Below are 18,014 nucleotides of genomic sequence, written 5' to 3'. Positions count from 1 at the left end.
AATACAAATTCTCTTTAAATCTTTGAAGGTGCTCTCATCTATGCACCTTATCTAGCAACAAAGCATTGCTTTAAGTTTACTACTGTAGTGGGGAATGTGGTGAGACAGGCCCCATTCAAAGGACTCTCACATGGCCTTCCTGCCATAATTTTCCTCCTTCCATGGTCAAGGAACCAGTGTGCAGACTTTGCTAATCATTTAGCATACTTATCTCCACTATACATTCTGAGGGCTTCCAGGATGGCTCAGATGATAAAGAATCTGCCTGCAATGTAGGAGACCTGGGTTTGATCCCTGGGTCGGGAAGATTCCCCTGGGGGAAGGGAATGACTACCCCTCTGGTATTCTTACCTGGAGAATTCTGGTGGACAGAGGAGCAGAGTCAGACACGACTGAGAAACTAACACAACTAAAGAAATAACCACTGGATAAGTCTTATAGTCTCATGTGAAATGAACCTGGATCAAGATCCTTCTGTCACCTCAACTCCATAAACCCTCATTCTAACTAGTGGATCACAGTGGGGTTTTGGGTCCCTAAGACTCTTATTAACATGAGAAAATACCCAAAGATCTGAATATTTTCTGTTCCTCTATTCATAGTCACTCTGGCAAATGGTTACAGATCTCCCTGGGAAAGGAAGGCTTAGAGCAGTGAGTCTCAAATTTTAGCATACATCAAAAACAACCATCAGAAAGGCTTGTTAAAATACAGATTGCTAGGCCACTCCCAGAGTTTCTGACTCGGTAGAGTTGGGGCAGAGCCCAAGAAGTGACAAGTTCCCAGATGATGCCAATACTGCTGGCCCAAGGATCACATTTTGAGAAAGATCTATAGAGTCCACCTGTGAAAAGACTCAGGCCTTCCCACCACTCACCATCCCCGCCCCCCCAACACCCGATCAAAGGGCGTCAGGTCTCGGGAACTGATTTAAGTCATGGAACTGGGCAAAAGACTCTAAATCCACAATACAATTTGAATCAGATTTCTCCCTACCAGAACTAGACATTTTACACTTATATGAGTCAAGTAGCACATCAGTAAGTTGTCCATCTATTTCATTCGGAGGAACACTATGATCAATTAACTGCTACCACAGATCCTCATGCTCAAAGCACAATGATTAACAGGTATCCCTACAGCTTGGGATTCCCAAGTGGCCCTAGTGGTAAAGAATCTGCCTACAAATGCAGGATGATGCAAAAGACACAGGTTAGATCCCTGGCTCAGGAAGATCCCCTGGAGTAAGAAATGGCAAACCGCTCCAGTATTCTTGCCTGGAAAATCCCATGGACAGAGGAGCCTGATGGGCTACAGTCTATGGGGTGGCAAAGAGTTGGATGTGGCCGAGCATTTGCATGCACACGTGTGCACACACACACACGCACGCACACACACAGTTACACTTGCAGCTTATTTAGTAATTTCATTCATCTTATTGCTCAGAAGGTGAACATATGGACTCTACCACTCAAGGATTCCATCATTCTCCTCAAAATAAGACTGCCCAGTCCTAAGAGAATATCTCTCACTCTCATCTCCTGCCTACCAAGGAAACCACTACAGTGCTTTTCAAAGTTAGTGTTCCCATCACCAATACTTTTCTTATGGCCTTGAAGAACTAATTGTTGTCCTGGGCCCTTCAGAGTTAGTGGTTGCACACAATAGTGGCCCTCCAGAAGCCAGAATTGAAAGAGACACATGCACCCCAATGTTCATTGCAGCACTGTCTATAATAGCTAGGACATGGAAGCAACTTAGATGTCCATTGGCAGACAAATGGATAAGGGAGTTACAGTACATATACACAATGGAATATTCAGTTCAGTTCAGTTCAGTCACTTAGTCGTGTCCAACTCTTTGTGACCCCATGAATCACAGCACGCCAGGCCTCCCTGTCCATCACCATCTCCCGGAGTTCACTCAGACTCACGTCCATCAAGTCAGTGATGCCATCCAGCCATTTCATCCTCTGTCGTCCCCTTCTCCTCCTGCCCCCAATCCCTCCCAGCATCAGAGTCTTTTCCAATGAGTCAACTCTTCGCATGAGGTGGCCAAAGTACTGGAGTTTCAGCTTCAGCATCATTCCCTCCAAAGAAATCCCAGGGTTGATCTCCTTCAGAAGGGACTGGTTGGATCTCCTTGCAGTTCAAGGGACTCTCAAGAGTCTTCTCCAACACCACAGTTCAAAAGCATCAAGTCTTCGGCATTCAGCTTTCTTCACAGTCCAACTCTCACATCCATACATGACCACTGGAAAAACCATAGCCTTGACTAGACGGACCTTTGTTGGCAAAGTAAGGTCTCTGCTTTTCAACACTCAGCTATAAAAAGGAACGCATTTGAATCAGTTCTATGAGATGGATGAAACTGGAGCCTATTATTATACAGAGTGAAGTAAGCCAGAAAGAGAAACACCAATACAGTATATTAACACATATATATGGAATTTAGAAAGATGCTAACAATGATCATATATATATACAAGGCAGCAAAAGAGACACAGGCATAAACAACAGACTTTTGGACTATATGGGAGAGGGCAAGGGTGCGGTGACTTGAGAGAACAGCACTGAAGCATGTGTATTACCATATGTAGAACAGTTCACCAGTGCAAGCTCAGTGCATGAAGCAGTGCACTCAAAGCCGGTGCTCTGGGACAACCAAGAGGGATTGGGTGGGGAGGCAGGGGAGAGATGGGGTTCAAGATGGGGGACACATGTGCACCCATGGCTGATTCATGTTGACACATGGCAAAAACCATCACAATATTGTAAAGGAATTATCCTCCAATTAAAATAAGTTAATTAATTTTTAAAAAGAGGGGCCCTCCAACTTTCCCATCTGTCTAATCTTTGCACCCCTTCCTCTCTTTTGCTACTCAAAGTATATTCTGAAGACCAGCAGTATCAGCATCACTTAGAAGCTTGTTAGAAACAGAATATCACGGACTTCATTCAGAACTACTGAAGTAAAATCTTCAGTTTAATAAGATCCCCCAGTGGGTCGTATGCACATCACAGTTTGAGGAAGACTATTCTACAGTATGTCAGTGAGGTTCTAGCATCTCAACCTCATGATCACAGGCCATTGTTGAGTCCAAGCTTCCAGTAACCAACGTAATAGATTATTAACACCATTCCCAAGTTCTCGGCTAATACAGTGATACCCAAATCCTGGATAAGAGCATCCATATCAATAAATTTGTCCTCACGGTCCCCAGGATTCTCCCAATACAGTTGACAAGTTCTTATAGCTCCTTCAGTGAGTATGCTTTTGTTCTTGGAGCTATTAGGTAGTTAGAATAGGAAAAAGGAGTACAAAATGGCAATGGCTAAAAGACAAAAAAAAGGGAAAAGACCATGAAAATGGAACAAAAGAAAATCCACTTTTTTCTGAGTGAGAAGTTCAGGTGAAACAAACACGCCCCCTTCTTGGCTAGCCCAGTTTGCACAGGGCAGGCTATAGGTGGGAGGAGACAAAACATATAAAAAGAGGAAGCCAAGCTGGATTGAGGCCTCTCCTTTCCAGTTGGCCTGTCCTCACGCCTCGAGGGTATCCTTTGCTTGCTGAATAAAACTCTGAGCTGTAACTGAGCTGTAACACTGGCCTACCATTTCAAATCTTTGCTGCGGCAAGACAGAACTGAGGAAATCACACACTTCCTCGACATATCTGGTGCCATGACTCAGATTTAACCTGGCCGAAACGACCTCAACTCGGCCCCAGTTAGGCAGAGACCAAGCACAGCAGAAGCCCAACTTGGCAAAACTCACGTGGTGGAAACTGAACACAAAGGAAACCCAGTGCAGTGGAAGTAACAAGCCTAGTGTGCTGGAAACCAAAACAACAACAACAAAAAAACAAACTTGGCAGAAAGCTTATACAGCTCAGTCTCAGATTCCAGAAGACCTCCAGTTAAGGTAGAAGGTCCTCGCCCCTATGGCTGGAAGGACATATGGCTAACAAAATCTTAATTCTTTTACAATCTCTCATTTCTTGTTTCCTTGAACCCCCAGCTAAAAGGCTAGTGGCAGTGGGTGCAACTGAGGGACTCTGGCAGGAGCTACTCCCCAGTGTGTCCCAAAGGCTCCACTATTCTCTGCTCCCTAGTAGCTGTTGGTTCTTCTGTCCTTAATCTCCTTTGTGCCAAGGATAAAGCCAATGAAAACTGTGGGCACAGGTCAGGCATTTAGCAGTTTCTCCAGCAAGTTATAAAGTCGGTTCCTCAGCACATTTTTCCCACTGCTTTTTCCTGCCGTCCTTCAGATCCTCTCTCCATCTATGCCACTGTTTACAAAGTATTGGGCAGGCCATTCTTTTTCCACTTCTGAAAACTGTGTTTGAAGCTGTTTACCTAAAATTGGGGTTCAAACTCACGTGGCACGGGACTCTGTGCTGTGCTTGGTCAGTCAGTCACGTCTGGCAAGGACTCACACCCAGTCAAAACCCACGGCGCCTGGTTTCAGGACCTAATAAAGCTCAGGTTCTTGATGTCGCATTGTAGAAAGAATTCAGTGAGAGACACAGTGATAGGTAAGAGGTAGATTTGTTCAAATTCAGAGAGAAGCACAGTCCACAAAATGTGCCATCACAGAGGACGTAGGGTGGCGACCATGAAATGTGTGGTTAGTTTTTGTAAGCTGGGTGATTTCATATGCTAATGAGTAGGAGGATTATTCCAGCAATTGGGGAACCACCCACTCCTTGGTCTTTTGTTAGTGCCTCTGGGTGTGGCATTTAGCTTGCAGACTGAGAATCCAGGTTTAGTTGAATTTGACTTGACTGCCATCTTGAACCCATGTGAAGTTAACGAGTTTATGTTATGTTCTTGGGCTATGTCATTCTTTCAAAAGTTGTGCCCCGCCCCCCTTCTGTCCTGTTTCATGCTCTATTCTTGAGCCCCGTCAGGGCCCACAGTGTTGCATCTACAATCTTCTGGCGGGACAACCAGAAAATAGCTGATCTTGGGAGGAAAATACTGTATAATATCCATCCCTCTAGATATTCAGGCCTTCACCTTCCATGTTTCCTACAACATGCGCAACAACAGCACCTCTCAGTGGACCTGCCAGGGCAGGTGACAGCACACAAGGCTTGCTAGGAGTCCGTCTGCTGGTGGCATCCCTTCAAGGGCAATTGGGCTTCCAGGGATAATGTTTGCCACTTTGGGAGTTAGGCCTGTAGGCCGTATGGGCCCAAACACTTACCACCCATCTTCTAAAGTTACAAACATACCCCTGGATCAAATCTCCACTCCACTTTTATGGAACATCTGGTCTGTTGCCTCTTATCAATTTGTTCTTAAGCCACTTACTAACTCCTGCAACTTACTAACTGCCCCCTCTGTAGGCAGCATTGCTCCACCCAGCTTATTATTAAAGCACTCTTAATGCCCCTAAGAGGACCAGATAACCCACTCCTTTGTCATTACTTCTGTTATTACCTAGAGTGCATCTATGACAATGAAATGTTTACCTTTGGAGACACCCTAAACTGCTCTTATGGAGGACTAGGGGAGGAAATCAGTGACTTACAGAACCTCAGAGCAAGCAGAGGATAAGACTTATGGCTATTTCGCCAGGTTCCCAGTCTCAGGGCACACACTTGGATTACCTTACATCATGGTATCTATTCCCATCCATGTAGACAAACTGGCAGTGAGTTAAGATTACAGCCCCTTAATCGTACCCAGCACTAGTCACGCTGAAGACCTTGGAGATGCCCAACTCCAGCCTAAGGTCCCAGAAGGTCAACCTGCCTAGGGTCCCCAGGAGGTTGTCACACCTCAACCTGCCTGGGGATCTGCACCCTGACCCAGGGACACCCAGCTCTCAGGTTGCAACAATACTGGGTAAGATAGGCTTCAGAAAGACTCACCCCTAAGGAAGACCACCGACACAAATAAAAGGAAGTCTATCAGTTGTGAAACTGTGCCCGGTCCCAGCAATAACTCAGGAGTCCAATGAGAACCCCATTGCCTTTCTGGAAAGTCTCAAAGAAGCCCTCCAAAAGTATAACAATCTGGACTTAGACTCTTATGAGGGACAGGTGATTTTAAAGGACAAATTCCTGTCCCAGTGTACATCAGACATCAGGATAAAGTTACAACAGCTACAGCAGCAGAACCCTGCTGCCTCTTTAGATGAAATGGTCCAGAAAGCCACCAATACCTTTTATAACAGAGCGGGAAAAGGAGGCCAAGGCCCAGGAAAGGGAGAGAAGGAAAGAGACAAGCCATGCCCAGATGCTGGCTGCCCTCCAGGGAAGCCCTATAGCAAACCCCGAGTCCTTGAAGGACAAGGCACAAGGCAAATGCTTAATCTGTAGACAGACAGGAAATTGGGCCAAAGGATGTCCAAACCATGGCAAGTCTCCTAAAATGGCTTGCTACAAATTCCATCATTTGGGACATTGGGCAGCACAGGAAACTATATTCAATACCTTGTAATAATCTATAGTGGAAAAGAATATGAAAATGATTCAGTTTTGTATACATGTGCATAGCTGAATCACTTTGCTGTACACCAGGAACTAACACAACATTGTAAATCAACTATACATCAATTAAAAACAAAAAAGAATTTCACAGTAGTTGTCTGAATCTCTACCTATAACTTAAATTGGAATTTCATGTTCTTAAACTTTTCTTTTCCTTATGTAATTGTGCCAGCACAATTAGAAACAGGCAGACCATCTAACAATGTATGTAATGACCATTTGAAATCGCCATTTGAAGCCATAGTAATTAAGTACCGAGGCATTTATCTCCTAATGTCTTTCCCTGCATCAACATCCCACCCCACACCTCACTTAGGGATAGTCTTAAGTGATGGTGGTGCTCCTTCATGCTGCAGATTACTCGTGTCCTCTCTTGTCATGCAAGGAGGTTTGTGGACTCAGCAAACATATGAGCAACCCAGTCCCAGGATCCCATTTTGGGAATGTATTCCTGGGATCTCTTTTGGTACCATTCACTGTATCGGTCAGGATGCTGGCAGGAAACAGATAGCACAGTCAAAAAAAAAAAGATCTAGCCAGAAAGATTTCACTTAAGGGGATATTTAAGAGATGGGAGTCAGGATTAAGGAACCAACACGGAATGGTGAGGCATCTAGAGTTTAGCAATAGCGAGAAACCATCACACCAAGGCCTGAGGGGCCAGAGGAAGAAACATTATTTCGGGAGTCTTAGAGATAAACCCATGGAGAGGAGCCAGTCAAAATAATCTGTAACTGTTGATCAGTGGTTCTCACGCTCCATCAAGCACCAGAGTCACCGAGGGTGCATTAAAATACCCATTACTCCAGTAGATCTGGAGTAGGACCTGAGACTCTGCATTTCTAACAAGCTCCCAGGTGACACTGATGCTGCTGGAAGACAGCTCTTTGAGAACAACTGCCAGAGAGTAAATCATTCACTCTGAGAACTATAGCAAGATGAAGGATTTGGAGAATTCACATCCCAACCTCTCTCTCCTACCACCAATCTCCTGCTGCTGCCTGCCATGAACCAAACCCAAATAGAAGCTAAAGGATAAGGGATCCTGAGTGATACTGTCTGTAGAGGTCACCCTTCTAGGGAACAGAGCAGAGCAGAGTGGAGACTGGAGTGGGGTGCGACAACAGAGAATTATCAGAACCACCATAAGGATTCAGGGAAAAATGGTTAGATAGATGAATCGACAGGTATATGAATAAAAGAATAGAATAATAATAATGGTTAATATTGAGTGTTTCTTGTGTACCAGCCTCTAAAGTAAGGTTTTTGCTCAGACTACCTCATCCTCAGAAGGATTCCTGTTTTACAGATGAGGATGCTAAGACACAGAAACTAGATACTTTTCACATGGTCACACAGCTGGCAAGTAATGGAATCTAAATTCCAACCTAGGCATGCAAGCTATAGAGCCTCACTCCCCTGCGCTGCTCCGTGATCAATGGTAGACAGGCAGTGTGGGGTGGGAGGAAAGAGTGTAAATCTTGGGACTTCCCTGGTGGTCCAGAGGCGAAGGCTCCATGCTCCCCATGCAGGGGGCCCAAGTTCGATCCCTGGTCGGGAACTAGATCCTATATGCCACAATCCCTCGAGCCACAACGAAGATTGAAGGTTCCTGGGTGCCACCACTAAAACCCTAGCATAGCCAAATAAATAGTAAAGTAATTCAAAAAAGAGAGAGAGCGCGTAAATCTGGGACTTCCCTGGTGGCACAGCAGATAAGAATCCACCTACCAATGCAGGAGACACAGGTTCAATCCCTGATCCAGGAAGACTGAACATGCCGTGGAGCAACAAAGCCCGTGGGTCACAACTACTGAAGAACCTGTGCTCCACAATGCAAGAAGCCACTGCAACGAGAAGCTCACACACTACAATGGAGAGTAACCCCCGACGCGCCACAATTAGAGAAAGCATGTGTGCAATGAAGACCCAGTGCAACAAAAAATAAAAATAATTGAATAATGTTTTAAGACTGTAAATCTTAAAAATACCTGGTTTAAGACACTGACTTGCCTTGTGACTTGTGTTCTGAGCCTCATTCTTTATGTGTTTTTAAAGGCGATAATAATATGATAATATAGCTACTTCCTAGTTTTGTTGGGAAAGTTAAGCAAGGTAATAGTGGTAAGCTCCTCGGTACAAAATCTAGCATACAGTAAACAATCAGAAATACTACTACTGCTTTATTATTAATGGATAAAAAGAAAAATAAGATCGCTTTGCAGCCTTTTGGCTAAGATCAAGTGTAGGAAGAAAAATAAGTCAGAAACTTGTGAGGGAAACACTCCCCCATCCAAAAGAGAGTCCAGGACTTGAGTAAGGATGGCTGAATGGGTGTCCCACGTATTAACTTCTCTTTTGAGGCCTTCTTTTCTAGTCTATCTCTGGTCTCTTTCCTAAGGATGGGAAATCACTTGTCCTGTTCCTCATCAGTCTATTCCTTGAAATTTGGGGATTTGTGTGAATATGAGCTGGCCAGCCCCCCCCTCTTTAAAAATCCCCTCTTGGTTCCCAGGATCCAGAGGAAGGGAAAGCTGAAGGGGGCTCTGCCAGGCCAGGCTCCATCCAGCTGTTCTGTTGACCCAGGTGTTGAGCACATGAAAATGGTAACTAGAGAAAGGGGCAGTGCTTGCTGAGTCAGGAGGTCGAACCCCAGGGGCCTGAGATGTGGGAATGGGTGCTGGGCCTCCTTCCAAGGAACATTCCTTCTCAACTCTCTTGTCCCGAGGGAGAGGTGGGTTCCTAGATGATGGATGGGCAGGCACTGTGATGACCTGGGGAGGCTCTCCCGGCTCCACCGTTGTTCTGAGGACACCAGGGGGGCTTCTGTACCACCACCAGCACCAGAGACAAGAACCACAGAGAAAAGAGTGAGGAAAAGGCATGAACCCAGGGAAGGGGGCACACCTCCTCACTGTGGTCCCTTGAAACTAAACATCACTTCTGGAGGCCAATCCAGTGGCTGATGATGCAAATACCACTGGATAGGTGACAGTGTGAACTCTCTCATTCTCTCTCTCTCTCTTGAGCTGACAGCACAAGGCTCCCTGCTTTCAGCCAGGCTACAGCCTGCTTAGTGGGTTCTTAGAGCTGAAGCCAAGGAAAACAGAGAGAGGAGAGGGGGGCAGGGTCAGGTTCCATTAGACAGAGGGGGCCAGAGGGGAATCCACAGACGGGACTTGGAGGGGATTTCTGAGTGGGGAAAGTGAAAGTTCCGGGCCATAAATAGAAGGAGGCCCCGGCTTCCTCCGGCTGCCACACTCACGTTCCCAGATCCCTTCACACCCTGCACTTGCCAGCTGAGCCTTGACTTCACGGGGACTCTGCCCAATTCACTAGCTCACAGCTCGCCGGCAGTCAGCCTTCCACTCACTCACTCTCCATGGCATTCCAGACAGCCTCACTGCTGGCCGTCAGCCTGCTGATCCTCTGGGTCACCCCTGGTAAGACTGAGGGGAAGCTTGGCAGGGGCGGGGGCGGGGCTGGTGGCAGCACGGAGCAGGATGTCTAGAGCTCAGACTGCTTGCCACTGGATGTGAGGGACCCTGTGAGCCAGGGTTGCATGTTTCAGTGAACCTGGCGGCTCCCTGTGCCTGCGAGTGGGAGTGTACCTGAGCCCCCAAATTCCAGTGTGTGTCTGTCTCTTGGTGTATCCGGAGCCTATGACTCCCTCTCTCTCTGCAGGCTCTATTGCCTCCTGCCTCAGTTTCCCAGGCAGGAGAGAACAGTCTATACTTGCTTAAGGTGGGGAGAATAGGAGACACTGAGCCAGGGCTAAATGATCAAAAGTTTTAACAGTTCCTAAATTCTACTAATGTCATTTTCCTGCTGCTACCCTACCCCCAGCCTGTTCCCCACCCCACATTCATCCCCCCACAGACACTGTGACCAGCATGAATTCTCCATCTTAACTTCCTGTGGGGAAGTTAAAAGGACTTGGGAGAGAAGTTGGGGTGATCCAGGTAGCAGAAAGTCATCTGTGGGGCTCAGAAAAACAGTTCTTGGCAAATAGTGCTTCAATTTATTTAGCAACCACAGGTGGCGCTAGTGGTAAAGAACCCGCCTGCCAATGTAGGAGACATAAGAGACATGGGTTTGATCCCTGGGTGAGGAAGATCCCCTGAAGAAGGGCATGGCAACCCACTCCAGTGCTCTTGCCGGGAAAATTCTACTGACAGAGGAGCATGGTGGGCTACAGTCCATGGGGTTGCAAAGAGTCGAACATGACTGAAGCAGCGTAACATGCAGGGCCATACTGGCGCATACTGGATGAGGATTAATCTGGTCCAGCTGCCACCACCCCCAGACAGATGTCCTTAACACCAGTGAGGGCTATGACCTCCTCAGGATCCCTGTATCTTGACACTAATCCCATCCTAGCTCTGGGAGGTGCCAACGACGCTGAAGACTGCTGCCTGTCTGTGACCCAGCGCCCCATCCCTGTATTCCTGGTGCGAGCCTACCGCTACCTGCTCCTTGAGGATGGCTGCAGGCTGCCTGCCGTCGTGTGAGTTTTAGGAGGAGCATGTCTGGCCTCACCTCCCCCATCTGCCCCTGGTGAAACCCACCCTCACCTCCTTATCTCTCTTCTCCTTGCCAAGCTAAACCCCTGCAAGGAAGTCCCTGAAATAGGTTCCCAGATGTGATCCCCAGTCACTGTCCTTCCCACCTGGGCCTGCTGGGAAACTGGGTTCCAGGCCTCTGTTTTCTCTGACCTCTGACCTTTGTCTCCAGGTTCACCACGCAGAGAGGCCACGAGCTCTGTGCACCCCCAGACCAGCCATGGGTGGGCCGCATCATCCGGAGACTGAAGAAGATTTCTGCCAGGGCAAGCCTGCCCTCCCCAGCCCTGCCTCCTCCCTCTAAGCCCCTGCCCAAGACCCCAGTCCGTGACCTTGCCTCTTTCCTCCCCCAGAGAAGAGTTCCAGCAGTTACCCAATGACAGCCCAGAGAGAGCCCTGTGTTCCGGAAACAGAATGTGAATCACTGAAGCCCTGGGGAACCAAGGACCAGAAGGGAGAGACCGGGCCCCCTGCCCCCCTGCATCAGACCTGGCCTGGCTGCAGCAGGGCAGGAGTATCATTGTGAGTGTGAGTGTGAGCGAGGATGTGTGTGGTGGAGATTGCAATGTTTCCAATAAAGCCCAGCTGGTCCCCCACGAGTCCGTCTGTCTGCCATGTGTTTGCTGCCTGTCGGGGAGGACTGTGATAGGAAAGGGGAGACAGAATGGCAGGATTCGTTTCCACTCTGCAGCCTGAGCAAGTTCTACCTAACACTCTGTGTTCTCAGGATAAGCTCCCAGGATCAGGCCCCACCTCCTCTCCCCTCACAGCCCTGTCACACTCCAAGGCTCAGCAACACTAAACCTGTGTCAGTTCCCTAAACGACCCAAAACTCTCTCAGGCCTCCAAGTCTTTGCTCTCCAGGACAAGTGCTCAAGCATCCAGGTCTCTCAGGGATCTGCTGTTGCTGGGGGCAGGGAAGGGAGTGGTTGGGAACCAGCTCTCATGGCTAGGGGAGGGGCAGGGGCCCAACTCTATTGCTGGAGGTGGGGGGTTGGTGGGGGAGGACCCATCCACCCACACCCTTCCCGCTCTCTGGAACACTCTTCTCTCTCTTCTGCCTGCCTGGCTTCCCATCTGGGTCTGGATGACTCCTCCTCCAGGAAGCCTTCCCTGACTCCTCCACATAAGGTTAGGAAGCCTCCCTCCCTCCCAAGCTCCCAGGGCCCTCTGCTCCTCTCCTCTTGCAGCACTCAAGATGCTGAGTTATAATTGCTAGTTGTCCGCCTTCCTGAACAGGGATCACATCTATTTTGGTTGTCTTTGTCTCCCTGGTGTCCAGCACGCTGCATGTTTATCTGGAGAACAGATAAATATGTAAGAAAAGGCTCAGCAGCCAAGAGTGAGGGCCCATCTGTCCAAACAGAATCTCACCTCCCAACCAGCCTCCTCTGTCGCCCATTCAGTCTAACCCAGTTCCAGCCCCAGCTGGGTCCATGTGGCAATACTGGGGCCCTGCTTCTCAGGGATACTGACAGGCAGATCTAGGAGTCAGAGGTCAGAGTGGGAGAGGGAAGGAAAAGGAGCAGCCACAGAGCTGGGAGATTCAGCTTGGGGGCACCCACCACCACTTCATAGCCACATGGGCTCCAGGGACTGAGACCAGTGGAGTCGCAGGGAAGGAGTCTCAGCTCTGGGAGGTGAAAGCCCTTGACTTGTGGAACATCCCAGAAGGCTCCTCTGGGAGGAATGACCTCCTCATGCTCGGGAAGTCCCCTGGGGAGGCTGGCTGGTCTCCTGACTATGGCCCCTAAGGGCTTGTCTGCCAGGAAGCAGCAAGTCTGTGCTCCTGGGGTTGGGAATGACAGCAAGTACACCACACTGAGCATCCTCGTCTGGGAACAGAGGCCACCACCATACCATATACCTCATCTGGTAATCAAAGCACACCTGGGCAGGCCTGGGCAGACAGGGGAGGGAAGCAGAGGTGAGGGGGTTGTGCCAGCCCTCCTCACTGGACTGAGAGCACAGCAGCTTCTTTCTCACCTCTGCTCCTAAGAGTGGGTGTGCAAAACCTGAAAAAACCTCGGAGACACAGGAGTGGGTGGAAAAGGGATAGTTTGCAAGAACAACTGGTATAGCCAGGAAACTTGGCTCTGCTACCTGTGGGAAACTACCCATCCATTCATGCATCCATGCACCCATCTATCTAGCTGTCTCTGCATCCATTAGAACTCCACCCATCCATCCATCCGTTCCCCACCAACTCATCCATCCATCCATTAACCCATCCATTAAGTCAGCCAACCGTGAAGCCCAAGAGATCCCTTTGGACCTGTGCCCTGCACCGCAGCAGGCAGAGGACAAACAGGTGGGAGCCGGGCACATCCCCACACATCCTCAGTTCCCAGTGAAGCAAAGCGGAGTTCAGTCTGCCACTGGGGCAGATACAAACTCTCCTTCTGGAGGCTTGAGAAAATAAACAGATGGAGTAGAGAGGGCAAGGGCAGGAGTCCTGAGGAGGTGTTACTAGGACAGAGCCCCCCCCAAACACACCACCTCCCTGATACTGCCACTGTCGGGGGAGGGGACACAGGAACAGGTCACGACTCCCCAGTCCTGTTTCTACCCCTCACTGTGCAAATCCGGGCAAGTCCTTTCCTGCACTGCCCCCTCCAAGGCCTTCCTCCCCATATCTGTCATGTGTGGGCGACAGGAGGGGGTGCTGAATTTTTAAGAGTCACTCCAAGAAAAGACTTAATTCCCAACTATTTGAGTTTTAGGCTAACCCACTCTCCCAACACTCACACAGGCTCCCCAAAGTCATGCACATTCAGAAAGGTCCCCATTTCCCCAGGGACCCAGGGACCACCCTCTAGGAACGAACCTGAGGTTCAGGAAGAGAGAAACCAATCCAGGAGCTGGTGAAGTGGCTTGAACACTCCCCTGCTGGACCCTGGAGACCTGGAGGAGGAAGAATTTCCAGGAAGCCCAATCCCTCCCAGCTCTCCTCCAGCCAGTGTCCTCCCTCCTGGCTTTCTCCCTCCCTCTTTTTCCCATCCCTAGCTACCAACCCTCCTGGGCACTGGGGCTTCTTCCCTTATCTCCCTGCCAGACACAGGAGGGCTTAGCCCAGCAGTCTGTGACTTGTCCAGATCCACTTCAAAATTCTCAGCATCTGATTTCTTCTAATCGATACCTGTTTTGTTTCACTGTGATCCACTGACAAACGCTGAGACTTTATTTCTCCCAAAGTTCTGAAGGGCCAGCTGCCAACCTGCCTGCATGACAGTGATGAAGCTGCCAGCTCTCTCTCTGAGGGATGGGGTGGACTTCTAGCTCCCTTACCAGGATATGGGAGCCTGCTGCCTGCCTGTAAGTGGACACCTTCCTCTCTCAGGAACACGATACTTGCTATGGGTTTAAGGCCGGCAACTGAGTGGCAGCTCCCTACCTGAAGGCCTGTGGTCCCAGCAGCCTACATCTCCCTGAAGGGACCTGACATCCTTGCTCAAGGAGCTCCCAGCTTTTTTATCCACTTCCATGGTGAATATGGAGGTGAACGGTATGGGAAAGAATCTGATGCTGGGAAAGACTGAGGGCAGGAGGAGAAGAGGGCGACAAAGGATGAGATGGTTGGATGGCATCATCAACTCAATGGACATGAGTTTGGGCAAATTCCAGGAGACAGTGAAGGACAAGGGAGCCTGGTGTGCTGCAGTCCATGAGGTCGCCAAGAGTCAGACACAACTGAGCAAATGAACAACAAAAACAAATGGTGAATATGGTGGACAAAAAGCTTCCTGTCCACAGGGGAATTCCCTGGCAGTCCAGGGCTTAGGACTTGGCTCTTTCACTGCTGGAACCCCAGTTCAATCCCTGATCAGAGAACTCAGACCGCACAAGCTGAGAACAGCCAAAAAAAAAAAAAAAAAAACACTCCATGAAACAGTTGCCAGTGAAGAGGACTGGGCCTGTCCATCTCCATTGCCAACATTGATCTGCCCAGAGCCTGGCACAGAACAAGGCCTAGGGCACAAATGATTATCAAACAATGGAATTAAACTTGACCCTTTCCCACGATTACCCCACCACCACTCACACCTGGAGCACATCCAGTTCTCCAGACAGCGGGGCTGTCTCTGTTACATGGCTAAGTGTTTGCTCAGAGCCAGCTCCATACGGTTTTGATCAGATTTTCAACATCTCGTGTTCAATTTCTCGGCAAGCCCCCACCACATAACCTCTTCTCTGGCATCCGGGAAACTCAGAAACAGACAGAAAACCTTGGAAATAAGAACTTCACTGGGGAGCAAGACTCCTAAGTGGGGAGTTTCCTCCAAGAGCCTCTCTGCCATAATAAACAGGCACTTTTCTGGTCAGAGAACTGTCTCGATGGTCCCTGAGACTTTCTTTGTCCGCGTGGGAGGACTTGGCTTGGTAGTACTAGCTAAAACACCCCTAGTGCTTACTAAGTACTGGACACTGCTCTTCAAGTGCTGGTATCATTCTTAAGTTGTAGCTGGGGTAACTGAGGTGCAGAGGTTAAGTAACTTATCCACACTGCACAGCCAGTAAAGTGGCAGAGCTGGGGGATCCCAGCTGGGAAGTTCAGCTCCAGAATCTGTACTCTTAGCTCCCACACTTACCACCTCGCTGAGGTGACTCACCTCCTAAGTAAAAAATGGGCAATAATACAGCAGGGGCAGGTCTGAGGAAGGGGCCCTCAGAGAACACGAGAGCCACTGCTTTGAGGGCTGGCTTTGGGCCAGACTCTAAGCTGAGTCCTTTACGTACATTATCACTGCATCCTCAAACAACCCTATGAGGTGAGATCCCTCATCCCATTCTATATAGGAGGAGACTGAGGCACAGAGAGGTAGAATGAGCTCTCGAGTCCATTCGACTAGTGAGTAGCAAAGCTGAGACTGCAGTCCAAGTCTGCCTGGCAGGTATCACTTGAGCTGAGGGCTGGCAGCTGGGATGGCCAGATTGGATGGAAAGGCTTGGCTTCCTAGGAAGAGCTGGGAAAACACAAAAGAAGTAGCTGGTCCTGTGGCTAAGACTCCATGCTCCCAATGCAGGGGACCCAGGTTTGATCCCTGGTCAGGGAACTAGATTCCATATGCCGCAACTGAGTTTGCAGGTCACAACTAAAGATCCTGGGTGCTGCAACTAAGACTTGGCACAGCCAAATAAATAAATATTTTATTTTAAAAAGGACAGAAGAAGCTGGAGACCTTGGGCAGGATCCCAGTGCTAGAGCTCAGACAGATATGCCCCTTGGAGGCCTCCTGGGCCGACCTCTCCAGCAGAAGGGGAGCCTCCCCTGAGCATCCAGGAGAAAGTGGGCACAGGTTCTCCAGGTCTGCTCAGGCCTCAGTTTTCCCAAGAGTGGAGAGTGGAGAAGGGGCTTAGGCTACAACTATGCCTATTTTCTTACCTCCATTCCCAGGAGAGTAGCAGAGGCCAGGACCTGGTAACGTTGAAATGAAAGGGGGAATTGAGGGCAGGGCTGGGACCCAGAGGGCAGGGATAGGAGCCTGTCTAGGGGTTTCGTGGGCAGGACTTCTGGAGGGAGTAGGCCTCTTGGGGGCCTCTAATCCAGTCTTGCTGGAACCCCTGCAGGGCAGAGTATCTGAGGGCTGCAGGGGTGGGATCAGACTCCTGAAGGAGCCACTCTGACAGCTACTTCCATCTCCTGAAGGGCCAGGCATGGGCAGGATGGGGAGGAGGACAAAGGTAAGGGTGGAGTCTGAGGATCAGAGTGGATGGGGAAGTCAGATCTCCCACCCCACTTCTATCCCTAGGACCATTGAATCTTCCATGGCTCAAAGGGGAAGCAGATGTGGGCTGCCCTGCAAAGTAGTCCAGCCAAAGTAGGACGGCTATAACCCTAGAAGCTTCAACACTGCCCTGCCAGATAACAGGACCCACCCCACCCCACCTCCCCACAGTTCTGGATCTCAGAATCACACTCACTGGAAATCTGGACCCATCACCATCAAAACCTCTATCACCGTGCCAACCTCATACCTGTCAGACCATGATTTCAAGTATCCTCCCCCAAGAGGAAGGCACCCCTTCCTACCTGTAGGGGCCCAGCACTATAAAGCCCTTCATCAATTAAGGAATCCTGGCAGATATCCCATACATATTGGTGTCCCCATTGCTGACAAGACCTCCATTCATGTCAAGGTCCCCTCATTACTATCAGGACACCATTCCTCTTGGGAAATACTATGCCTGTCAGAAATAGCCCAGCCTGTCAGGCAGGACAGCAGCAATGTGCTGCTACAAGGACACCATTTTTGCATGTAGCCCATATAAATGGCACCTCCTGGCATGGCAGCCCTAAGAGGATCAATGAGTCCCCTTAGGGTCAGAGTATCTGTTAATGCAGCGTGATTTAAAGGCTGCCATGACATAGAGCCCCAGCCCTGGTGAACCCTTGTGTCTAAAGTGATGCCACATCACTGTCTGAAAGTCAGAATATTTATTCATACCAGGCACTGTTCTAGGTGCTGGTGGTACAACAGCAAGCAAGACATACTATCTTGGGCTTCAGGGAGCCTAATGTAATCTTTTGGGGAGTCTACAGTGGAAGATAAGCTCTATTGATAACTGAGACTAATATAATAGGAAATCCCTCAAACATACAAAGGGGTTAAGATTGTGGGCAGTGGAAAAAAAAAAAAGATAAATATCTCAATAGTTCATCCTATGGCTTTCCAACAACAACATGCATCCTTCTTCCCAAACCCTAGACTTAACATTTTAAGGGTATCATCTAATGTAAGATCATTTTTGTCTATACAACCAAAAAGATGCACTGATCCCCAAAGATAGACTCTTCAGCGCCTTGGCAATTGCCACATCTGTCTTAGCTTGGGCTGCCATAATAAAATACCATGGACTGAATTGCTTAAACAACATTTATTCTCTCACCATTGTGGAGGTTAGACATTCAATATCAAGGTGCCAGCATTGTAGGTTTCTCTTGGGAGCTCT

The 18,014-nt window shown here is 48.9% G+C and overlaps 1 protein-coding gene across 2 annotated transcripts; it reads left to right on the top strand.

Annotated features, from left to right (window-relative positions):
• On the top strand, positions 9,677–11,662 carry CCL19 (C-C motif chemokine ligand 19). 2 transcript variants are annotated; one of them, XM_005684095.3, is made up of 4 exons: positions 9,677–9,944; positions 10,882–11,008; positions 11,236–11,329; positions 11,417–11,662. In XM_005684095.3, the coding sequence occupies exons 1-4, from the start codon at positions 9,884–9,886 to the stop codon at positions 11,441–11,443; spliced, it is 309 nt and encodes a 102-aa protein (XP_005684152.1). In that variant the 5' UTR covers positions 9,677–9,883; the 3' UTR covers positions 11,444–11,662. The 2 variants fall into 2 exon arrangements, with proteins under 2 accessions (XP_005684152.1, XP_005684151.1); XM_005684094.3 differs by having other exon boundaries at positions 9,692–9,944; positions 11,236–11,662.

This window comes from Capra hircus, chromosome 8 (genome assembly GCF_001704415.2).
Source record: "Capra hircus breed San Clemente chromosome 8, ASM170441v1, whole genome shotgun sequence".
NCBI lineage: Eukaryota > Metazoa > Chordata > Mammalia > Artiodactyla > Bovidae > Capra > Capra hircus.
This window is presented reverse-complemented; position numbering and strand designations above follow the sequence as displayed.